At 41.8% G+C, this 25,419-nt stretch overlaps 2 protein-coding genes across 16 annotated transcripts in view; both read right to left on the bottom strand.

Moving 5' to 3' along the window:
- Positions 1-11,049, bottom strand: part of Marchf8 (membrane associated ring-CH-type finger 8) — a 79,985-nt gene extending 68,936 nt beyond the window's left edge. For 4 of the 11 annotated variants that reach the window (XM_013110409.3, XM_021224793.2, XM_040737241.1 and 1 more), the window contains exon 1: positions 10,573-10,837. The gene's annotated coding sequence lies outside the window, so the exon portion shown is untranslated. The other 7 variants (XM_040737242.1, XM_013110414.3, XM_005066097.4 and 4 more) reach the window with 5 other exon arrangements.
- A 13,366-nt stretch (positions 11,050-24,415) lies between these two features.
- Positions 24,416-25,419, bottom strand: part of Zfand4 (zinc finger AN1-type containing 4) — a 78,398-nt gene continuing 77,394 nt past the window's right edge. For all 5 annotated transcript variants that reach the window (XM_040737570.1, XM_021224796.2, XM_040737573.1 and 2 more), the window contains one exon: positions 24,416-25,373. In XM_040737570.1, coding sequence (XP_040593504.1) covers positions 25,238-25,373 — 136 coding nt within the window. In that variant the 3' untranslated portion in view covers positions 24,416-25,237. The remainder of the gene's footprint in view (positions 25,374-25,419) is intronic.

The following is a 25,419-nucleotide window of genomic DNA, read 5'->3' as shown; positions in this document are numbered from 1 at the left end:
AGTTAGTAAGAGGCCAAGGGTGCTACTGACATCCTACAGCGCACAAGGAAAAGTTGTTCTCCCGGCAGTATCCAATTCCAATTCAGTAGGAAGGCGCTCTCCCTCTCTCTCTCTCTCTCTCTCTCTCTCTCTCTCTCTCTCTCTCTCTCTCTCTCTCTCTCTCTCTCTCTCTCTCTCTCTCTCTCTCTCTCTCTCTCTCCCTCCTTCCCTCCCTCCCTCCCTCCCTCCCTCCCTCCCTCCCTCTCTCTCTCTCTCTCTGTCTCTCTCTCTCTCTATCACAATGAGTCCCAAACTTTACCTTAGGCATGGGAAAGAAGAAGTTATAACTGAAGAGTGGTATGCATGCCTTTTCCCGGCATTATCTTGGGTTTCTTCACATGCTGTTTCCTAGCAGCAACAGTGAGAAGATAACAACTATCAAAACTGCCCAGGCTGGCAAACACCTCCTGCACAGCTGGCAAAGACCCACAGAATGATGACAAGTTGAGCTTGAGTATCTCAAGAGGACAGAAGGACTCAGATGCACAGGCTCAGCTTTGGTCATCTGGAAAGAGGTGGCAAGTACTGAATGCCAGCGCTGCTCCCAGTAAAAAGGCAGACTTACAGGAATGGCACTGCAAAACCTGGAAACAAACAGTACACAACCTGAACTTCTACCCAAACCAGACACAAGTTAAGAAAGCACTCAGAACATGGCTACACTGATATAGTTTAGTTACCCTCATGACCAGTGACTCACACCACAACAGGTCCTGCTTATTTTAACACCTTTATGGAACAAGGATCTCCTCTGAAGGCCAGATGGCTGGGAAAGTTCTCTAGTGCCATCCCTGGCTGAGACATAAGTAACTCTGACCTCCCTGGCAAATACCATCCGCCTGCCTGATGTAACTTTTGTCCTGTGTTAGGGCACACCTGCCACTTAAGGTGGCTCATATCAACACTAAACAGGAGGAACCGAGAGAAACTCCCCCACTAGAAGTCAGCAGTCCTAGCAGTGGGAGACTGAGGCATGAATTTAAGGCCAAAAGAGGCTGCAGAACTCCACCCTGCCTTCAAGAAAAGAAAGAGAGATGGAGAAAACATGGAGCTGGGGGTACAGAACAGCTGGGAGAGTGCTGTTCTACTGTAGTTTGAGGGTCCCGGTCCACGCTCCAGCAACAGCTAAGGAAGAAAAACCGAAGCGTGTCCACTGTGCTGCTCAACAGAGCCTCCCTCTAAACATGCGGATGAGAGCATATGAGCAAAGCTTAGTGATTCTCAGTGCATCAGCCCTGAAGTTCTTTCTCACGTGGTCTGGCCCTTCCAACTCCAAGCCTTTTTCTTCTCTAGGCTGTGAGACAGCCTTTTCTCCAAATAGTGTTATACCTAGCTCTTTATGTCACACAATAAAGAATGGACGGCAAGACCAGTATGATGGCTCATCAAGAAAAAGGTGTCTGCCACCAGGTCTGCACCTGAGTCTGATCCTCAAGTCTCACATGATATGAGAACTATCCTCTGACCCCACCCACAGAGGGGGGCAAGTACACACAGGTAAATGTTTAAAAATGAGAGGGGAAGGGAAGGATGGAGGCAGGAAAAGAAGGACTTAGAGAAACAGAATCAATGATGGACAATACCAGAATGGCAGGACTAGAATGAAGATGGAGACCAATCTATCCAAAGCCACTCTCACCTTTATAACTGAATAGACAATGCAGAAAGAAACGTGAGACCCTGCCAGCAATCAAGCAGTCACTCGGGAAAGCCACAGGCAGACCAAAAATTCTGGGTCCTGCCCTCGGAGTTGTACCAAATAGTAAAATGTTATGTAACAGGACTGCAGTTTCTTCAAGCTTTATGGTGAAATTTAAAAAAAAATGTTTTCAGTGTGGTTTTTTAAAATCCCATTGTAGCACACACAAATTCTAATTGTTCTTAATAATAAAAACTCCAAGTCAGATATTAGGGGTGAAAGCTGGGGGATCAGGGTTACAGAGCAGCCACTAGAGAGTTCTTTCCTCTACCAATGCTCAGACCAAAGGGGCGATCCTGACTCTAGGAATCCTCAGACTGCACCCTCAGACTGCTCTGAGCTCCTGTCTCCTCCCGCCTTACATTCCTCTCTCCATTCTGCCATATCGCTCCTGACTCCACCTCGATTAAAGGCATGTAATCCCAAGTGCTGGGATCACCTTTGTGTAGCCCAGGTTGACCTTGAACTCACAAAGATTCATCTGTCTCTGTCTCCCCAGTGCTGGGATTAAAGGTGTGCACCACCACTGTCTGGTCTCTGTGGCTAACTAGTGACTTAGCTGTGCACTCTGATCTTTAGGCAAGCTTTATTTGTTATAGCTAAACAAAATATCACCACATCCTATTTTGTGATAAATTACATTTTGTAACTATTCATTACAATAAATATCTAGGTCAAATGTCAACAGGTGTGTGCTTTGTATATGCAGATCTTGGGTCTACTATAACTCAGTTAATTTTCACAATGACCCCTAGAGAGAGAGTATAATGGTTATCTCCCCAAATCACTGACAAACCCAAGTCAGAGGTGATATGGTAAAATAGCAAACAGTAACCAATGACACTTGTCTTCCTACCCAGCCAATATTCTATCTGGATGAGTTTTGGAACATCCTTATAACTGTCAAAACAGAGTTTAATTCAAGGCTTCTAGTAATTCTTTAAAGTATTTATACTTAAATAAAATCTCAAGTAAAAATTACCCTTCCTGGAAATATACGTAAATTACACTTTAACAACTCAAGTTTAAAGGTTTATAATAAGTAGCTTGTTGGCAGAAAAATAGAAGGTTATTTCAACGTGAAAATCAAGTTAGGGTCATTCAAGTGTCAACTTTTGCACTGACTACCAGGAAGACCCTCACATAAAAGCAGCCAGCCTCTTGGGTAGCATGGTATGGCACGGAGCACTGCGACAAGCCTAGCTAAGCAAAGTTTCCTATTCTCAGGCATTTCCCAGAGGCTCTTCCAAGTCAGAGGGCCTGTACTTTGAACTGACAGCCATGACTGGAAAGGACTCTGGTCTGCCTTCTTCACATAGACCGTTGTGCTCTGTGTGAGGAGCTGAACAGCCAGAGTCAATGTTTCTCACTCACCACAGTTCAGTGTTCCTGAGCCATGAATAAGATTGTATCTTCCTGTCCTTTCCAGCCATGTAAGATTTATGCGACTGGATCTTGATTACTACACTGTAGAAGTGATGGCAGCCACTTTTCAGTTCTGGCTTAGGATGCCTTCCAGCATTCACTTGACACCCTCTAGCTTGGCATAGCTGCAAATAGAGGAGCTAATACCAACTTCTGTTGGATTTTGCAATATAAAAATAAGTAATTGTTGCTATTGTTATAACAACACAGTATAACTTGGATATTTTTCAAAATCTTGGGTTCAAACGAATCATCTTCTCATTTCCTTGGTCTGAGATGATGAAAAGCTTTCCCAGAAAAGCAGAAGATAAAAACAAGGTGAAAAATCAGGAAAAACATTAAAATTTGCATTTGAATAAGGGAAAAATTAGATAATAATGTTTTAAAAGAGATGAGATATAGTCACAGACTCTTAGGTAACTGTGATTCTACAATGGGTCACTGATTAAATATTAATTATTGATTTCACTAAAAATAGAACTATATAAACACAGCTCAAGAGTAGAAGAAAGGTACTTAAGAGTTTAAGATGGCCAAGTATTCCAGTATCAAAATAAAAAGGTAATGTACAAAGCACCTACATGTCATAAACGGAAACACAGCTTCACTAAACATAAGGCAAACAATTGCCACTACCCAATACAAATCCTCTGTAACCAGACACTCCTATTTTCAGGGTGCTATAATGTAAAAGTAATCACACAAATGTCTAAAGGCATACATACAAGAATGATCACTGCAACACCATTATAAAAGGGGAAAACTGGAGCACAATAAATGCCTAGCAACAGAGAAAGACATGAATGAGTTATGTATTTGAGTATCCATACTCTCTTCTCCCACAATTTTCCTTCTTCTTTGGAATGAAGTTTCACTATGCAGGCAGACTGGCCTTGAGTTTCCAGTCTCCCCTCCATCAGCTGGTAAATTCCAGTTGTTTCTCCTTCTGAGCTATTCTAAATAACACAGGTTTATGTGTAACGTCTGTCATGGTTATAGTAACATTCTTCATGGGTATATTGCCTGGCAGTACAACTGCAGTGCCATGATGTATATGTAAGTGTTGGAGAAACCACCAAAATGGTTCATATTCTCCACTCCCCCAATCATCCACCCCGACCAGATATGGAGAATTCAATTCCCCACAGCTATACTAACACTTTTAGGATCTCTCTTTATTCAAGTTTAGTCATGTTAGTAGGTATGACGTATTGCACTGTAAAATGGGGTGGGGAAGGTTACTGAGGATTGAACTCTTAACCTTGTGATTACTGGCCATGTAAGATTTCTGATTACATCCTAGATCTTCATCATGATCTTTGTTTGCACTACCTTGAGCATTTTTTCTGTATTTACTGGTCATTTGTTTGTCTTGTCTGAAGAAACACTCATTCCAATCCTTTGCTTATTTTTCTGCTGAGCTCTCTCTTTACATTGTTGTGTTTGGCATGCCATTGGCAGAATCAGTTAGAACAAGGTACTTAACTACTGCTCTGCTGATGTGTGAGAATTCTTCAGACACACTGACACTGGACCTTCATTAGATAATTGATTTTCATATAGTTAACATCAGTGAGCATGCAGACAAGATAACAGGAACTCTCTGACACTGCTAATAGGAAAGTGAAACAGTCCAACTACATGAAAACACAACCCAGTAATAGTAAAGTTAACAATGTGCACCAGGCATGGGGGTGTACACTTGTTACTCAGCACTGGGAGAGCTAAGGCAAGAAGACGTGAAAGAGGATATAAGACCCTTTCTCATAAAAAAAAAAAAGATGCTGATCCCTTTGCCTCTTACCAGCCCCTGAACCTACTCCACACCAGCAGGCCTAGACACGGACACACAGATCATGCACCACCTCTTCCTGGGCTATGCTCAATCAAGAAGCCTATGCCATGACTGTTCCTGGTCTAGCTCTAGTCAACCAGCTTCTGCATCAGGCTATACTCTAACATCAGACATACAACCAAAGAAACAAGTCTATAGGCCTAGGCCATAGCACAAAAACACAAACAATATGGAGGGCCAAGACATAATGTCTCCCCACAGCCCATATACACATTTCTCCAATGGGAATTACCTTGATGAACTCCAGGACAGAATTTAAAAGGACTATCACAAACACTATCAAAGAATTAAAGAAGTTTTAAATGATGGTCATGAAACAAACATATGGCTTAATAAAATGACAAAAGCAATTCAGGACTTGAAAACTGAATTCAGTAAAGAGATAAAAACATTGATGAGACAGCTAAACACTGAACTGAACTCCTGGAACCCAGTGACAGAGATGGAGGAGTGGTGAGCAAAGGGGTCAAGACCGTGCTGGTGAAACCCACAAAGACAGCTGACCAGACAAGGGGGAGCTCTTGAACCCCAGACTGATGGCTGGAGACCAACAGGGAACTGATCCAGACTTCGTGAATGCAGTGTCAGTGAGGAGGCCTCAGAAATCTCTGGGGCCTTGGGTAGTAGATCAGTGTTCACCATGGCATACGAATGAACTTTGGGAGCCCATTCCACATGGAGGGATGCTCTCTCAGCCTGGATACATGGGGAAGGGCCTAGGTCCTGCCCTGGATGAAATGACAGATTCTGGAGATCCCCCCCAAGGAGGGCCTCACCCTCCCTGGGGAATGATGTGGGGATTGGGCCAGGGGCTGGGGGGGGGGGCTGGTGGAGGGGAAAGGGAGGAGGGGAGGGAGAAGGAGCTGGGATTGACATGTGAAGCATGTGTTTCTAATTTAAATAAAAACATAAATTGAGAAAATAATGCTGATGAGAGCACAAGCTGAAATGAAACTCAGTAACGCAGCTAGAGAACATGAGGGAAAGGAGGAATCAAGGAGAAGGTAGATTACTGGGACTTGAACATGTGGAAGACTCTAAATACTCAATCAAAGGCTTAAAAAGTTTAAATAAAAATTAAACAAAACATGAAAAGAATACATAAAAATGTTGGGCACCTCAAAAAGACTAAAACTCCCAGGTCAATTATCCAAGCCAGATATTCAACAAGACCACAAAACAAAACCTCCCCAAATTAAGGAAAGACACTCAAATAAAACAAGACATGACCAGAAAAGAAACTCCCCTCAGCAGATTATAATAATAGTATTTAATAGACCAAACAAGGATGGTGTACTGGGAAAAGATAGAGAAACCACAAGCCACACATGAAGGAAAACCCATCAAAGTAACAACTGATTTCTCAATGGAAAACTTTTAAAGCAACCACTTCAAGTTCTAAAAGACCATGGATGCCAACCTAGACTACTGTAAAGCTATCTGTCAGGGTTAAAGGAAAAAGAAAAACTTTCCATTATACAAACAGACTTAGTGAAATCATTTGCAAGATGGGAGAGAAGGCCCAGCAGTTAAGAGCACTGGATGCTCTTCCAGAATTTCCAGTTCAATTTCCAGCTCTCACATGGAGGCTCACATCTTTCTGCAACTCTAATTGTAAGTGATATGATGCACTCTTCTGGCCTCTGCAGGCATCAGGCACATCCATGGTGCACAGACATATATGCAAGCACAAACACTTATACACATAAAGTAATAAAGAAATTCATTTCCAACAAATCATCCCTACAGAATATATTAGAAGCAATACTTAGGACTGAAGAGATGAATGGGCATAGCCAAGAATACAGAAAGAAAACAAATGAAATTATAATTACTGAAACACAATAGAGGACTAAGAACATAAACAGTAAAACAAATGAACAACACTCCATGAAAGTGACAGTCATCAACAAACACCTTTAAAACTAAAGCATTAGTAACCCCAATAAGCCAATTAAAAGACACAGTTTTATTAAATGGATTAAGAAACAAAATCCATCTGTCTAAGTCTACAAGGAAACATCTAACTTTCAAAGATAGGAGCCACCTTAAAGCAAAAGGATGGAAAAAATATTTGAACTGCTTAGTTTTTTTGTCAACTTAACCCAAGCTAGGGTCATTTGGGAAGAGAACCTCTATTGAGAAAGCATTTCCATCAGACTGGCCTATAAGCAAGCCTGTGGAGAATATTCTTGATTAATGGTTGATGTGGGAGGGCCCAGCCCACTGTGGGCAGGGCCATCCCTAGGCAGATGGTTGTGGATGCTATAATAAAGCAGGCTCAGAAAACCACAGGAAGCAAGCCAGTAATCAGCACTGCTCCATGGCCTCTGCCTCAGTTTCTGCCTCCAAGTTCCTACCTTGACTTCCTATCCTGACTTCTTTTCATAATGGACTTTAAGCCGTAAGAGGAAATAAACCCTTTTCTTCTCAAGTTGTTCTTGGTTATGCTGTTATCACATAAATACAAACCAAACAAACACAATATTCTAAGCGATGGGACCAGAAAGCAAGCCAAGAGTCCCTATCTTAATATGACAAAATAGACTTCATACTAAAACTAATGAGAAACCAACGTCATCTCAAATGAAGAAAAACTCAAAACAATACATTAAAATCAGACTGAGACAGGGCTACCCACTTTCCCTACCCCTTCTCAATATAGTGCATTAGTGGCTGTGGTGATCTGAATGAGAATGCCCCCATAGGCTCACATATCTGAACAATTGTCCCTAGATGATAGAACTGTTTTGTGAAGGATTAGGAGGTGTGGCCATGGTGAGGGAAGTGTGTCACTGGGGGAGGACTTTGAGGGTTCAGAAGCCCACACCAGGCTTAGTCAGTCAGTCTGCCTATCTCCAGCCACACCTAACTCGTGCCTGTAGATCAAATCTAAGCTCTCGGCTACTGATCCAGTGCCATGCCTGCCTACCTGCCGCCATGCCCACCAGTTAAATGCTTTCTTTTACAAGTTGCCTTGGTCATGATGACTTTTCACAGCAAGGCAAAGTAACGAAGGCACTGGTGCTTATATACTAAGAGTAATCAACAGTTATCTAATTAGGTGTAAGGCCTAATTAGACAGGAGGGGGAAGTCTCATATTACAACCCTAGTCAACTACCCCTGACTAGTGAGGCCCATGGATCCTAAAGGAGAACCTACTTTGGTGAATCAGCATAATTTCTAACTGCACAGCCAATACTTATCCTCATACCCATAAGTAAGTGTAGGTCTCAGCCCTCATCAAAGAAGGTTCTTTCTGGGACAAACAGAAATCATTACCGAAGTCCACAACTGAGCAAAATGCAGATAACTGACAGTGGGTGACCAGCTCCACTTGATACAACTATAATCCAATCCCTATATCTAAGGCTCAGGGAACATATCAGAAGAGAGGGTGGACAGATGGTAGGACCTGGATGACCAGGAAGTCAGGATGTCTGCTGCAGACAGCCGCATCCACTAATCTCAACGGTATGGTTTCTTAAACAACCTGAACAATGGCAACACCTTTTGAAATGCCAATGTGGATGGGGGAAGTTTCCCAAGGCCCCACCTTGGGATGAAGAGCTACAGGCAATTAATGGCTACTAAAAGAGGGCAACTCAGTCTTCTCCAGGGACAAGCTCCTCCAAACTCATGTGGTCAGGCTTAAACACATATACATATAAACACTACTAAAGGGACTCAAAAGTTGTATTCAAAAAAGAGCTCGTGCTTGCCTGCGTGTGTGTGTGTTTGTGTGTGTGTGTGTGTGTGAGAGAGAGAGAGAGAGAGAGAGAGAGAGAGAGAGAGAGAGAGAGAGAGAGAGAGGCAATAATAAAGAATAAAAGGCCATGGATTTCAGAGGTAGTTGCGGAGCACAAGGGGGAAAAGGGGGAGATATAATGTAAATATATAAAAACAACTGGCTGTGGACTGTGGGTCAATGGTAGAGCTGTTACCTACTATGAAACCCAATGTACAATCCCTAGAAAGGAAAGTGAAGACAGAACATCTAGTAGAGGAAAAAGTAAAAACAATGCATGTGAAGAAGTGATGTCCTTCAAGAAGAAGATGGTTCAACTGATAGCAAAGAGGCATCTTCATTGTTTTATGCTGGTTTTTCATTTGTTCTGGTGTTGGAGCCTGGGCAAAGGCCCTGTGTGTGCTAAGTACTCTCCCTGCTACAGAGCCACATCTGCAGCCTCCAATAGGAAAGCTTAACAAGAGAATCAATTCCATCCTGTCTAGGCCTTGAGCTAATTTTTCCTAGAGTAATTTAAATGAGGCAAATACGTTGGAGCTAAAGCTGACATATTTAGCAACAACAACAACAACAACAAGCAAGTAGATTAAGGCCTGTTTTCAAATAAACAATGAATTTGTTTTTAGTTTTGGTTTGCCCCACATATTTTGTGTTTACCTGAAATTCATAGTTAACCGAGAATCCTGTATTTTACCTGACAATCCTAGTTGTAGCCATGACATAGAACACAATTTCCACACTCAAGAGCAGAAGCTAAAAAAAAAAAATCAAAACAAAAAAAAAAACTAACAAAAGTCACTCTACTGAAGCTTAAAATGAAGGGAAAGGAAGTGAATTGTCTTGGAAAAAGACACCTGGATCACACTGATGTGAGACCCCCACTGTCCACTCCCCTCACAAAGGGCAAACTTTTTGAAATGTGTTTTCATGCCCAGCAGTTCCCCCCCCACCCCAGCATCAAATTCCAGTACATATTTCATCACTAGAATCTCCAGAGTCAAGAAGTTAAGAAAGTGCGTGCTGCTCTTTAGTTTTCCTGGTAATTGCCTCTGCCTGTACTCACTACTTCCTGCTCTGCACACATCCACTCACTATCAAAAACTATCAAACTATTAACTCCTAAACTGAATCTCTCGAGATTCAAAATTCCCTAGCTTCAGATTTCCAACACTTAGTAAAAGACCGTGTCCACATCAGTTTCTAACTCTAACAAGTGTAGTTCATATATTCCTTTTCACAGACCGCGACTTGGGTATTCTAAACGAAGTATTCCACTCCCATTTTGAGTAACTAATTGACCAGGTGTGAAGTCTACTATATAAACACACTCGTGTTTCTCCTGGGACTGGTCAGAAATACTGGTGCTTTTTTCAGGAGATAAGTAATATACTAATTATTTATCTAATTGCATACAATCGAACAAAATAAAAAAGAGAAAAATAATTGTAGAGGGCCATACACCACATTTATCTTCAGACACCATCAAATTAATAACAAAACCCAACATAACTCCATAATAAATTTTGACAGCTGTGTGACCACTGTGTGTCCTTAAGTGGAGGAGACAATGAGGCAGATTTTTTTCTCTCTCTCTTTCTCAAAAGGGCATTCAGAGAAGCGTTTCTTCTTTTCAAGGGAGGCTTCATTGCGTTTAAGCAACGTGAGAACAAGAAGATGAGCCATTACGATTCTCCCTAACAAGTTCTCTGTAAAAACTTGACTCAGATGAAGAGTCCAAGTCGGTTCCAAAAAAACATGTTTAAAGACAAGCAAAAAGGCGGCGATTATAATGCTAAGCAGCCTACCTACACTTCCCTCCTGCGCTTCTGCTTAAGCAGGACTCTCCCGACGCCACGTCAGGCACTTAGAGAGCAGGAGTCCACACTTCCATCTCGGATGTAGAAACAGAAGCAGGGGCAAAGGCAGGAGGGGCTGCTGGGTGCACGCCCTCACAGCCCAGTCCGGGAAAGACTTCACCTGAGCGCGCCGGAGGCCTCAGGTCGCCGGCGGATCGGATGACCGGACTCCGCCCCGCTGCGCGCGGCCTCCCCCGGGCCGCGACCACCGCGCACCCACCTGTCGCGGCCTCCTGGCAGCCACACCCCTGGCGGCCGGGCGCGCGGGCTCCGGCCACGCCGCACCTCGGCGCGAGCAGCTCAGGTGGGCGCCGAGCTCCGCCCGCGGCCCGCTTCCTGCATGACACAGTCCGGACGCCTCGGGGCCGCTGGGTCAGCGCGCCACCACCCAGCGAGAGGACGCCGACTGACCGGTCATGTGACGCGCCGGTCACGTGCCCGTCGCGCCCCAGGCAAAAGCGTTGCTGGGGCGACCTGGGGCGCTGGGAAGGTGGGGCGACAACCCCGACGGGGTGAGGACGCCAGCAGCGCTAGGTGAGACTGCTCTTAGACTCCGCCCGGCTTCACCTTCTTGGCCTAGAGGAAGGGAAACCTTCCGGTACGGGAAGCTAGCAAATGGAAGTGGCAGCTGCGGGAACTAAGCGATAAAACATGTTTGTATGGACGAACAGGGATTTTGTGGTGGTTTTTTTTTTTTCCGTTTTGCTCTCCCTAACCTAGAAATACTGATTGTGTATGGTATGAATATGTAAACATAAAATTATAATTTTCATGCGGATATTGCCACTCATGTACTTACGAACATGTCTTTATCGGTGGATATTTGACTCTACTTTGTTCACGTTAACTCTTCCCTGATTATACTTCTAGAGTAGTATTCTTTGTGACTTCTCCCTGTTGTTGGTTGAACTCAGGGATTCTCTCAGAAGGTATCTCTGAGTTTCATCCCTAGCTCTTACTATTTCTTACAATTCTGATTTTCCTAACTCACACCTTACAGAAGCAGAGGTTTCAGCCACTGGCAATTTTACTTACCCAATAACCTTCATTACACGGTGCATTAAAGAGTATTTTTTTTTAATTCGTGAGAGATCTGTAAGCAATTCCCGTAACACTCCACAGTTTTCTGTGTCTAGAAGTAGGTCTGTTTAGCTAATCAAGTCGTCGTCCCCCCCAATGCTGATCGCTTTGCATATTTGGCTACCTAGAGAGCAAACTGTCAAGAGACAAAACACCTGCATCCATTCAGCAAAGCCCAACAGGTTCTTTTGTGCATTCATACAGAAAACATAATGGTGAGTTTCCTCCGTGCAGTTATTTTGTTGTGGGAAGCAAAAGCTACAACCTGAATCTTCCTGCCCCCTTCTGGCAGCAGGTGTTCCAAGAAGGCAGGGCTAATCTCCCATTACTACAGTGTCTGCCTACGGTGGGTAACTGATCTGGTAGTGTGGAAGCCTGCCGCCATCCCACTGTAAGAAGTGACAAAGCCTTCAGGCTTCTGGAGGCTTCTGTGAGGTTTTTATGGAGCTGGAAAGTATTATTACGTGGGCAAAGCTAGAGTGAGTCCTAAATCAAGCAGCCCTGCCTAAGAGATTTCCGAAGCCTTTGTTAAAACAAAGCTCAGAGTCTTGAGGGGGAGAGAGAAAATAAAAAGACATCTTGTATCTGTCCAAATAATTCCTGTCCCCGGTTTACATCTCAGCAGCAGACTGTCAATGAGGAAACAAATGCACCTGTACTGCCTGTAAAGCTGCTAGTGGGTGGATTGTTAGAGGTGACCGTGTGCTCAGTCCTGGAAGCTGGGTGGCACTTGATCCTCCCTGTCCGCTGTGCTTATGGGTATGCCTCCCCTCTCCTGGAGATTGTGAATTATGGGATGGTTAGGGAGGCATGAGCTCCCCTAGAGCTAGTCACAGCCACCTCTCTAAATGGTTAAGCATGTAAAGCATGAACTAACTGGTTTACCAGTTAAGGGTTCATTGCAAACAAAATAGGCTGTTACATGGTAGTGGGCGCCTATAATTTCTGCCCTTGGGAGGCTTTCAAGACAAGAGATCATGAATTCAGGGTCAAGGCTAGTCTACATAGTTGACCTAAAACTGTGTGTGATAAAATAACTGTGATTGTCTATGACCATAATGTCATTTAACACAGTTGAATTGTGAGGAATAACAGGAAGTGGCAAACAAATTTAGAGATGAATAACTAAGTCCTAACTATGCTTTGGAAGAGCCACCTTTGAATCTACTTTTCCTTATTTTCAGTCTTGACAGACTGAAACACCTATAATTTATGGAAAAGGTTTACTTTGGCCTGGTGCTGGGGTTCAATCCTAGATGACAGGACAATTTTCCTTTGTTGTTGTGTTTATGAAGCCAACTTCTTTGATTAAGCTCATCAGAACACTCAATCTTTCGTCTAGAATGAGGTGTTTTCACTGGTCTATAATTGAAAAAATAAAAGTGGGCATGGAGGTCCATGCCTGTGACCCCAGAAATACCAGAGGCTAAGATTGGAGATCACTCAGTTAAGTCTTGAAGGGCAATGTGAGCAATAGAGCAAGACTGCATCAAACAATAGATGATGATGATGATGATGATGATGATGAAGAAGAAAGAAGAAGAAGCCCAATTAAGATCTTAAAACTAAATTTCTTGCAATTGCTGACAGTGAACATAGGTCACAACTTGGAGGTTTGTTGTTAGGTGCATGAGACTTTTTAGCTTTGCCACCACTGCCCAGCTATTTTCTCTTTTCATTGTTTAATGAAGAAACTGAGAGACAGTACGGGTTGGTTGGAAGACAGTGCCACATGGTTGATCCTTTGGGTCTCTTCTTTGGTTGCAATCATGCAGTTAATCCAGGGTAGTGCTATATCCCGAGGACTTGCTCATCTAGATAAGAACATGTAAGCGCCACATGCAACTCTCCAGCTTTCTCTTTTGCTACCACAATATTCCAGGGCATTGTGAAGCTCATTCAATAAACAGCTGAGTTCCTAAGTTACTTTATTGGGCGGCTGCCCTAGGAGATTTCTCAACTCACTGGCTTTTCTTTTTCTTTCTTTTTTGGAGGGGCGGGGGGAGGTTCGAGACAGGGTTTCTCTGTATTGTTGTGGAGGCTGACCAGGAACTCGCTCTGTAGGCCAGGCTGGCCTTGAACTCACAGAGATCCTCCTGCCTCTACCTCCTGAGTGCTGGGATTAAAGGTATGTGCCACCAACGCCCGGCTCTTTTTCTTTTTTGAAAACAATTTAACTTCATTTTATTTGCATTGGTGTGAAGGTTTAAGATCCCCTGAAACTGCCACATGGGTGCTGGAATTTGAACCTGGGTCCTCAGGAAATAGCAGTCATTGCTGTTAACCACTGAGGCATCTCTCCAGCCCCCACCCACTGGGTTTTATATGAGTAATAAGTGAACTTTGGTGCAGTAAACCACTGAACTTTGGGGGATTAATTTGAAACCACAGCATAATATAGTATCAGTTAGAGTCTCAAATCTATCTCCCAAATTCATAATGTTGAAGTTCTAACCCTTAATACCTTTTATTATAAGACTTTTTACTCTTTAGGTTGTAACTCAATACTGTTGTTTTCTGTTGTGAAACAAACTTTGCACACTGTAAATATGTATTACTCTCATTGGTTAATAAAAATGCTGACTGGACAATAGCTAGGCAAGAGGTATAGATAGCACAGCAAAATACAACAGACACTGGAAATGAAAATGGTGGAGAGGAAACAAGAGATGCAAGATGAAGGAGAGGTAATGCCACATGGCAGAATGTAGACTAATATAAGTGGGTTAATTCAAATTACAAGAGTTAGGTAGTAACAAGCCTAAGCTATTGGCTGAGCATTTATAATTACTCATACGTTTCTGAATGATTATTTGGGAGCGGCCACATAGACACAGATAAACTCCGTCTACAAATGGTGACCAATGTGTGGCTCCTAAATCCACATAAAATCTGAGAAAGCTTTTAGAAAGGTTCTAAACACAGAAAAACGGAGCCAGACATGGCTTCCCAGACTCATGTCTTTCTTGCCAGTTGCAGTACAAAGAAGAGTCTCCCAGAAGCTGCCTGCAGGGGGAGCAATCTGCCAGTCTCCAAGTACTACACTGTACACTTAAGCTACACCAACGACAGCCGATATAACAGTTTTAAGATTCATCTCATACAGTCAAAAAACAGTACAGATCCTCAGTAAAACAGATACAGACATAAAAAACCTCTAAATGTGTTAATGTGTTTTAATATAGACAAACTCCATCTACAGTTTTCTTGTACAGATTATTCAAGGTTTGACCACTCAGAGTGCATTCATATAACTCTTGTGTCCTTCTGACATGTCATAATTATTGTATATTTAAAATCTATTTTTGGTTTTTCAAGACAGGATTTCTCTGTGTAGCCCTGGCTGTCCTGGAACTAGCTCTGTATACCAGACTGGCCTCCAACTCACAGAGATCTGCTAGTGTCTGCCTCTCAAGTGCTGGAATTAAAGGCCTGTGCCATAGCCACTGGCTACGGTGGGTTGTTTTGTTTTGTTAAATCGCATCCTTACTCTCTGAGATTGTAGTTTGTTTATGTTTCCTGCCTCAGCATTATGACCAGCCTCCTCTCCAAGGCAGTGTCATTGAGAAATTGTACGGGAAACCAAGATCTGGGCATGAAGCATACTCACTGCTCCTAGATTACTGTGACTTCTAGGCCTTCTCAGATAAACTGCAATGACACATAGTCACACAAATGAAACGTTATTAACAGTAAGGAGAAATGGGCTAAAAGTTAAACCAAGACATTTCTTCCATTATTTTAAGTGGTGTTTTTCAGTTTAGGAGCTCATTGTTAAACTTAAAACTTAAGATGAGGTTGTGTATATCACAGATGAGGGCCTGATAACACTTGATACTCTGACAACAGCATTAAGAACAATGTCTCCTCAGTTCACTAAGATTTACAGACCCAAATTAAATCTGTCTGACTCTGCCTTGAGTTCAGTCATTCACTGACATCACAGTTAACACATGATAAACAGACCTTGCTACTTTTAAGTGCTAATCTTAGTCATAGCAGTCTGCTATATGTGTTACTGTTTATGTGATTTGATATCTCAAGTCTTCTAGATTCCCTTCAAATGATGGTCTCACAATCATCAAGCAAGATCATATATAATATAGCCCCTTAGTCCAGACAGGCTGAGACTTGATACTTGCATAGGATGCATAATTGAGCATCCCTATTAAGTCTGAAGGAACTATAGAAAAGTGGACCCTCCTCATTCTGAATCCCTTAAGATTCAGAAGGGAGATTGTAGCACGATAAATAAAAGACCCAGAGACCAATAGTGGGGTTCAGTCTTCAAGCTCAAGATCAGAAAAGCAAGGCAGCTGGTTACTAGCTTTTACTCTACCTCAGAATGAAAGGCAATCCTAGTTCCACCAAGCCTCAGACTGTAACCTCTCCTCAGCATGGCTGGAGAATCCTGAGACTTCAATGTCCTCCTATCCTCAGTGTGGCTGGAAAATGAATGCCTGATACTGAGACCTTGCTCCTGTTTTATATACTCTCATAATGTTGGTATTAAAGGTGTGTAGTCCCAGGTGCTGAGCTCATCTTTGTGTGAGCTGTTTGTCTTTAGAACTGGATCAATCTTGTGTAGATCTTGGACTCACAGAGATCCATCTACCTATTAATCCTGAGTCCTAGGATTAAAGGTGTGTACCACCACCTCCTAACTTCTGACTGCTGGGATAAAAGGTGTATGCCTGATTTGTATGGCTTATGGCTGACTTTGCCTTCTGAATCCTCAGGCAAGCTTTAGTAAATCAAATCAGGAAGGCTAGAAAGACAGGAAAATATGGAGGCAGGGCAAAGGGCCTCCTTAGTGGGTGAAGCTTCTTGCTTGAGATTTCACCTCAATGGCTACAAGGGCATCCTCTATTCTTAGCTATAAACCTAATTTTTTTTCTAGGACTCTCACCAGAAACCCCTTTTACAGGAGAAAGACAAGAACTAAAGCCTTGCAATCCCAGCATTTACTGGTGTTACCCCAATTTATTTTATCAAATCTCATTCAAGTCACCTCCCCTCACTTATCAGAAGAAAGAGTAAAAAGTTTCTTAGCGACCTTTTGAGAAATAACTTGAGATACTAAAGTAGTATATATGTCAAATGCAAAGTCAGTTGCCACTGTCCCTCCAACACCTATTTCTTAATTTCTGCAACCCTTACTTAGAAAAACCAACACTCATGCTGTTGTAGGTACCCAAACCTCATTAATCCCATATTAAAATAACTTCTCAACTCTGCTTCAAACTGGCCATTCCTAAAATTCTTTTCACTGTCAAATCCTGAGGTGGCCTTGTTGGGTTCTCTTAGAGATAATGGTTGAGGATTGCCACACAAACTTATGTATTTGTTCCCTCAGTGCTGACAAAATTATTCTCCTGCCTGAGCCTCCTGAGTAGCTGAGGGCTCAGGGTTGTAACAGCACATGCAACTTGCATTTTCTTCTTAGAAGACTAGACATGCACTTTGTGGGTGACCTAATCTACTGTGTTCTCTTCATTGAATATTATTATTATTTATTATTATCATCTTCTACAAACTTTACAGTCTTCTCTCTTGAAATCTAGTTACCTAGAGCAAATTCTGTAGCCAAACAGTGTCCATTTCTAAACTCTGAAGCTACTTAGATAGAAAAGCAAAAAAAAAAAAATTTTAACTTGCAGATTCTTGTGTAGCCAGAGTTTCTCTATGTAACAGCCCTGAGTGTCCTGGAACTCACTCTAGAGACCAGGCTGACTTCTAACTCAAGATATCTGCCTGCTTCTGCCTCCTGAGTGCTGGGATTAAAGACATTTGCCACCACTGCCTGGTTGAAATAAAATCTTCTTGAAAGCGTGTTTTTATCCCATCTCTTCCCTATTACCTCTTTTTTTCCTAGCTAATTCTTACTTGAGAAATTTCAGCTAAAAAGATTCCTGAAGTAGGCTGGGTATCATTTGTTGCTAACTCACAGCTCTACCCATTTCTCCTTTAGATTATGAAAATTACTATCAGATAATGGCCAGTTAGCTAGTTAAACTCTGCCAGTCTATTCTACCACTATATCCCCACATGCAACTGTAGTCATTTGTATATGAGATGCACTGGATAAGCAATTGAATGAATCTGATAAGCACTGCTATTAAGTACTTACATAGGGGATATCTCCACTCCATGAATGCTAGCTACATTCTCACTTCCTAACTCTCTAGAAAATCTCTGAATAGTTGAAGGCTCCTAACACCTCAAGAGATTAACATTGACCAAAAAAGACCCAGGACAATGATTTGAAAATGTTTTCAATTAAAACTGGTTTTGTTTTTGAAGGGGGAGAGAGGCAGAATAGGTTATGTGAGGCATGCCTCAAACTGAAAACATGGAGTAAAAATATAAGTACGTATTTGTGCTGAGTAAGCTCCACTTGTGTCTTCCTACTATGTCAAACTCACTGGGTAGCAGAATACTCACACACTATGCTACATAAGTTTCTTTACCTGGACCTTACCAAGATGCCTGGATTCACTGGATAAGCATGACCAGACCCATCACAAGTTCTATGTTCCAAGTCAACATGGTTTTAGGCTGCAGAGAGGCTGAAAGGGCTATGGGTGCCACAGGAATTTACATGACTGTACAAGGAGCCTGTACGTACATGTGGTGATCAGGTAAGGAGCTGTCCACCATTCAGGATGCATCAAGGGGTAGAGTGTTGGGGACTGCTAGAACCTTGAACAAAATGGAGTCTGTCAACCATTTCTTGGCCTTCTGCCTACGTGCACACATGCCCTTGAGACAAAGGAAAAGGCTAACCATAAAAGTTAAATTTACACAGGGCAGCCCACCCGCCTAGCCAGGGGGAAGTAACCCTTACAGAGCAATTGTCTTTGTTAACAAAAGGTTAAAGTGTTCCTTTGAATACTTCCTACCCCTCCCTAATTCCTGCACCTGTGGTATGCGACTGATGACTGATGGAAAATTATAGCTTTGTCTTTACCGTATTTGGTGTATATTTGAGTTGAGACTTGATTGACATGCTTGTACCATCCCCTGAGATTTTTTTCTCTATAAGTACCAGCTCGCCCCAAAAATAAACGCTCTTGATCAGCGAACGTTGTCTTGAGCCTGTTTCCTTTAACCTCTTGAAGTTTACTTTTAAGATCGGATCTGCTCGTGAAGGCCCACCAAATTAGTAGCGACCCTCATCACCTCATCCCCGAGGGTCGGGGGTTCTCTCTGGGGGTCGCAGTAGAGCTGCTCAGGTGCAGATGGGTCTGGATCTGAATGGCTTAGAACTAAGAGAGCCATTTCAAATCAGCAGAGTGAAATCGTGCTGCTGAGGTACAGTGTACAGTAGGAAGAGGTGGAGATCCTGGGCAGAGGCCAAGCCACTTGACAAGTGATGAGTCAGCCTCTCTTAGATGCCTTTCCCTTTGACGTGTTTCAGAGAAGATCACATCATTTGTTATCTGGTGTTTGATAAACTCACATGCCTAGGTTTTGTTTTGTTTTGGAGACAGGATCTGACCTTAAACTCAAAATCCCCCTGAATCAATCTTGCCAGTGATGGTGTAACAGGTGTGCGCCAGCACACCTACCCATGCCTCGTGTTCCTAAGGTGGTTTGATATGGGGTGTGTCCATGTGCATCTGATGTGTTAAGTTCACAAATAAGCATGGATAACTTACTAGGATATGCCTCGTGACTGTGCTGTGAAGCTGTTCATTTTGTTTTTTTCAATTTTTTCACCTCTGGTGATTAGTCACTCGCCCAGTCAATATGTCACATCTTCCTTCTCTACCTCTTAAAAATCAAAATTAAGCAACTCAGACAAACTAGTACTTACCACAATGAAGTAATTCAGCTCAAGGAACAGCCTGATTGCTACAGTATTCTTAAAGCAGCAACCATTAAAAACTAGCTATCAATATTCCCTAGGATAACAGTTCTAAAATCCAAGAGAGGAAATGCTTCCAACAGTCTGCATAGAATACATAAATCCTATCAATAGTACTTGATATACCTAAGAGAGCATTGAGCGTGCTCATGACCCTAGTATTTGGAAAGCTGAAGCAGGAATGAGAATTCCAGGCTTGGAGTGCACAGTGAAACTCTATGGTGTATCTGAGCAGTGCTCCTTGCCCAGCATGCTCAAGGCCCTGGGTTCCATCTCAGCACTGTGAAAATCAACTTCAAATGTATCTAAACTGTGATTCAAAGTTAGCAGGGATGTTCATTTTGCCATATGCTCAGGGTTTGTGGCTTATTTTTCCATTTACAAGACTGGATATTTCCCTGCTGGAGAGGCCATAATACCACTGTCCAGGGACAAGACCAGGATGTACTTTAATAAGGGTGACAATTGCTAGTTTAGTGGGCCTGGAAAACAAATCTGATCAAAAAGGGTATTTCTTGAGTGATGGGAAATGTCATTCTGTATATATGTTTCTCTTATTGGTTGATAAATAGAACACTGGCCAATAGAGGCAGGAAGAAAGGCGGGACTAGGAGACGAGGAGAATTCTGGGAAAGGTAGGCAGATAGAGCCCACCAGAAAGAGATGCCATGTAGAGACCTAGAAGATAGGACAGGCCAATTGTTCTCTGGTAAGATAAGTCCATGTAGAAATACACCAATTAATAGAAATTGGTTAATAATTAAGACAGAGCTAGCCAATAAGAAGCCCTAGCCATTAGCCAACAATTTAATAATATAGTGTCCATGTGTTTATTTGGGTCTGGAGGGTGGTGGGACCTGGCAGGAAAAGAAATGCCAGCAACATTTGAGCATTAAAATCTAATGGGACTTGCCTTATTAGGCTTGGGACTTGCTTTAGGAAACTGTCATCCTTTGCTGGGTTTTCCTTTTGCAGTAGTGATGTCAATCTTATGACTGACCACTTTTGGACTTGACAGGTAGATTTGCAGCTGGGAAAGAATTCTGCTTCAGGATGAATCAGACTCAGTCTTACCTAGACCTGATTTAGATCGTATTTAAATAAGACTGGGATATGAAGTCTAATGAAACAAACTAAGACTGTGGGACTGTTAGGATAGAAATAATTTTTCACTTACATTTTCACATAGGAATCGGAATTTTATGGGGCCAATAATGGAACATTATGGAATGAATTATGTATCTTCCCCAAATTCATATGCCTTAAACCCCAGTATAGTTTCATTAGGAGTAAGGAAGTAATTATGATTAAATCAGATCATATTCAGGGTCCAAATTTCGCTTGGACTAGTGTCTATTAGAAGACACTGCAGAGTTTTCTTTTTGACTTTTCTATTTTTCTAAAAACTATATTACTTTCATTAGAAATTTCAAAAATTTAACATTTTTTCAAAGGAAAAGTTAGAATACCACACCTGCCTTTCCTAAACTGAAGTCATTCAGATCTGTGATTTTTGTTACTTGTGTCCTAGCCACTTGTAAGTGTTCACTCAGCTTTTCAAACGTCTAAATCAACCTATTTCACCTTTTCAGTTTACAACAGTTGTACTTTTATTTTTCTGACAGACATTGAACTATTTTAGAATGTTTATCCATAAATATTATCCTAAAAGCACCACATGTTTCAGGAGTGGTACAGAAGGCACACTTTATAATGTGTTCCTGAATACAAAATCTGATTATCATGGTGGCTTAAAACCATATTAGTCCTAAGAGAAAATTCCTATTTTACAATTAAATCACTTCAGAAGTACTAATATAAAACATATAGGCATGTTAATTTCCTATGGATAAATGATTAAATTGCACTAAATATAACTATTTCTGGTTACTTTATAAATTCAGATTCATGGAGCCAAGTTGGTGTAAGCCAAGGGTGTGAGTGAAGGCTAGCCTCCTCCTCCACTTCTCCAGTGCTAGGGTTGCAGCATCCCACCAGTTACATGGCTGCGCCCTAAATGTAACTTAGAATGCTCTACATAGTTAAAAGTTTAAAATATTGGGAAGTTGAGGCAGAAGTACCATCACAAGTTTGAAGCCAGCCAGAGCTACACTGAGTTTCAGGTCAACTTGAGCTACAGAGTAAGATCATGTCTGAAAAATCAAAACAACAAAAAGTTAAGAATACAAAAACTTTCAATCCTGTTAGACCAAATTTTTTTCTTTTACAAATTAAAAACTGAACATAAAATGGATTGCAATTAGCTGGGCGTTGGTGGTGCACGCTTTTAATCCCAGCACTCGGGAGGCAGAGGCAGGCCTATCTCTGTGAGGTTGAGGCCAGCCTGGTCTACAAGAGCTAGTTCCAGGACAGCCTCCAAAGCCACAGAGAAACTCTGTCTCGAAAAACCAAAAAAAAAAAAAAAAGGATTGCAAAAGCCTTTGATAGTTATATAGGTTGTGGGATACAGCAGTTTATTTATCCAAGGCTGCAGCCAAGGCTGTATCCAGGGCACACTCCCATCACTGAAACGAAGATAGGCCTGAAGTCTCTGAAATCCCTCTCAATAATGATCACATTTTTTGAACTAAAGTGCTTCATCTCTAAGTGACTCAGAAACTAGCCAAGCAACTCAACTGTGGGCTGTGGGTGCAGCTCAGTGGTAGGGTGCTTGCTCAGGCTACAAGTTTCATCCCCAGTATAATTATGAGTTAAAAGTGCACAAATCATACAACCAGTCTGACCTAAGTATTCATATTTATACAATAATATGCTTTGGTTCATTTGTCAGTGACCTGACATAATGAGATTTAATTTTTATATGTCTAAGCCACATTTATTACTTGATAAGGGAGGAAGACAATTACTCATTGATAGGTGAAAGTACATGCCATTAACTTTTATTTATTCCTCTTTAAGAACATGTATTTGAGGGCCTAGGGAGATGGTTCAGTGATTAAGAGTGCTTGCATTGCAAGTGAGCATAAGGAACTGAGCTCAAATGTCCAGCACCCATGTGGAAAGCTGGGCATGGCTACAAGTGCCTGTAACCACAGCACTGAGAGGGTTTCAGGGAGCAGAGACAGGCAGATACTTGAAACTGGCCAGCCAGCCAGCCCAAATGGCAAAACCCTGTCTCAGAGCAGTAAGGTAGGGAGTGATAGATAAAGACACCTGACAATTCAGGGATCCAAGGCTTTCTCAGAGGCCCCAGGGAAAGGACAAAAGGAACCTAGTTTTGTGTCTTTGCCCAGGAGTAGACTTGGCAAGGTCCTGTCTTGTCTGGTTTTGGTTCCTAGGAACTTGACAATCCCACCTCTGAAAGGGGCTGGAGTAATCAGTCCCAAGGCCACTATGTGCTCAGTATGTGATGTACTTGGGATAACCTGTGTTCCCTTTTGTACAACATTGCTTGACCGACTGGTTTCCTGCTGACTCAGTTCCATTTCTCCTCTGGAAACAGTATCTAAGATGCTGTACACTTAATAAGCGTGCTTGGCATAAGATTTCCTGACCCCAGCTTTCCCACTTTCTCATCTCCTGCCCGTCTCACTTAGGACCCCGTCACTGAAAAATGGCCTACTGGTCCAAGTCACCTGATGTCCTGCTCTGGCCTCTACATGTGTCCTTTGAGTGCATGCACACACAAGTATGCACCACACACAAAGCATGCCTTCAGCGGGGCATGGCAGCTCAAGCCTATAATCCTAGCTGTTGAGGAATATTAGTTGAAGATGGGTTATGTCAGTTTATGCTGTAGAATATTTGCTTAGTGATGCAAAGATTGCTACATTCTTTTATGTTGCATTTGTTTAACTCTGTGAAGCTGTGTTAGTTTGCCTGCCTAAAACACCTGATTGGTTTAATAAAGAGCTGAATGTCCACAGGAGAAGGGGAGGGAGAGGGAACTGGGATTGACATGTGAAGCAAGCTATTTAAAATTAAAATAAAAAAAGAGCTGAATGTCCAATAGCTTGGTAGAAGAGGGAAATAGGTGAAGTTGCCAGGCAGAGAGAATAAACAGAAGAAGCAGTATCGCAAAAGAGGAGCAAGAAGACATCAGGAGCCAGCCACCCAGCTACACAGCAAGCCACAGAGTAAGAAGTAAAGAAGGGAATATGGAATAGAGAAAGATAAAAGCCCAAAGGCAAAAGGTAGGTTGGATAATATAAGAAAATCTGGCTAGAAACAAGCCAGGCTAAGGCTGGGCGCTTTAAGTAAGAATAAGATCCTGCAAACTTATTTGGGAGCTGGGTGGCAGGCCCCCAAACAGTAAAAGGAGTAAAACAACCAACTACACCTAGCACGAGTGACTGAGGCTTAGAGGCTGTTGCAAATTCAAAGGCCTGCCTGGGCTACAGACTCTATCTCAAAAACCAAAACAAATGCAATAGCATATCTTCCAGCTTTGATGCCAAGGCTCCTCTATTACATTTTCTAAACCATTTTCTTTTACAAATGTACTTTACTGTAAGTCTAACAACATCTTTGTCCATCAACATTCAGTTTCTTACAAGAAATAAGGGAAGAGTATCAGGAGTTCTCCAGGCAACCCTCACTGGAATAAGTGGTCTATGAAACACCAACACAGTCTCCTGGAATCTCTACAGGAGGTCAGAAGCACAGCCACTAGGCGGCTGCCTAACAGCTGCTGCCTGGTATCAACCAGCTTCTGTGGCATTCCAGAGTCCTGAATGGGAAATGGATTACACCTAAGGAACATGGCCCTTAGACCTTAAGATAATCCTTTCATACTGCCAGTCATTTTCCCCAAGTGTACCAAATCACTGATTTACCTAAGTATTTTGTAAAAGAAAATGCATCATAAATAACCAAATAAAGTCATTTTGAAGTTGAATATTTATTTGAATATTATTTTCCCCTGTAAAAGCACTCAATATGTAAGAAAATTAACCAAGTTTGTGAGACTTTTAAAAATATATATAGCCATTTTTTGAAAAATGAAAAGTTGGCTTCTGTTTTCAATGGCAACAAGACACTGTTATTTTAAAACTACCATTTAAAAAGTAGTATTTTAAAAAATGTATACTATATTAACATGATGTGTTCTACAGAATGGATACATATATGAATGCCAATCTGAATATGGAAGAAATATACGTGTTAAAAATCACACTGGAAAAACAAATGTTCTTTTAAAAAAGAACTTGTTAGCAAACCTCATAAACTTTCACACGTGGGATTTATAAAAAGAAAAAAAATCCCATCTACCCATCCCCACAAGAAAAGAAAGAAAAAAGCAAGATGTGTTCAGTTTGAAAAGAGGCATTACAGAACCACTCATTTCTGTACAACATGGAAGCCTGGATACACAGCCAATGGTAACTTCCTAAAGTGCATCTTTTGAAGATTTGTCTAATAAATAATTCCAATCTCAAATATAAAATACTTAACACAGACATGCAATAACAAAACTAAATCATTATAGTGTAAAGTTTTTAAAACTACTTTTAAAACTTTTGATTCACCAAAGAATAAAGACATCAATACAATAGGCATTTTCATTCTCCAACAGTATGCACTTTGTGCTCTTGTTATTTGGCAAATCTTTTGGAGTCGAACAAAAATAATGCAGTCTAAACAATATTTCTTCTGTCAATATAATAGGATTCCTCAGGCAGAGCAGTAAAGCGCAGAGAAGAGTTAGATTTTGGGAAGTTTTGGTGCATTAACCACAGGGTTTGCCTCCTGCAAGTATCTCCTTCCTGCACTCTTGTAGTCATAAGTGCAGCCATGAGTTTCTGCATAGCGATGAGATGCACAGAAGTTGTTTCCACATCTAAAGCACAAAAAAGTTTATGTGAATAGTCAGATTTGCACAGAGG

This window comes from Mesocricetus auratus, unplaced genomic scaffold (genome assembly GCF_017639785.1).
Source record: "Mesocricetus auratus isolate SY011 unplaced genomic scaffold, BCM_Maur_2.0 Super-Scaffold_100676, whole genome shotgun sequence".
Taxonomy (NCBI): Eukaryota; Metazoa; Chordata; class Mammalia; order Rodentia; family Cricetidae; genus Mesocricetus; species Mesocricetus auratus.
The sequence above is the reverse complement of the archived record's forward strand: the minus strand, read 5'-3'. Positions and strand labels throughout refer to the sequence as shown.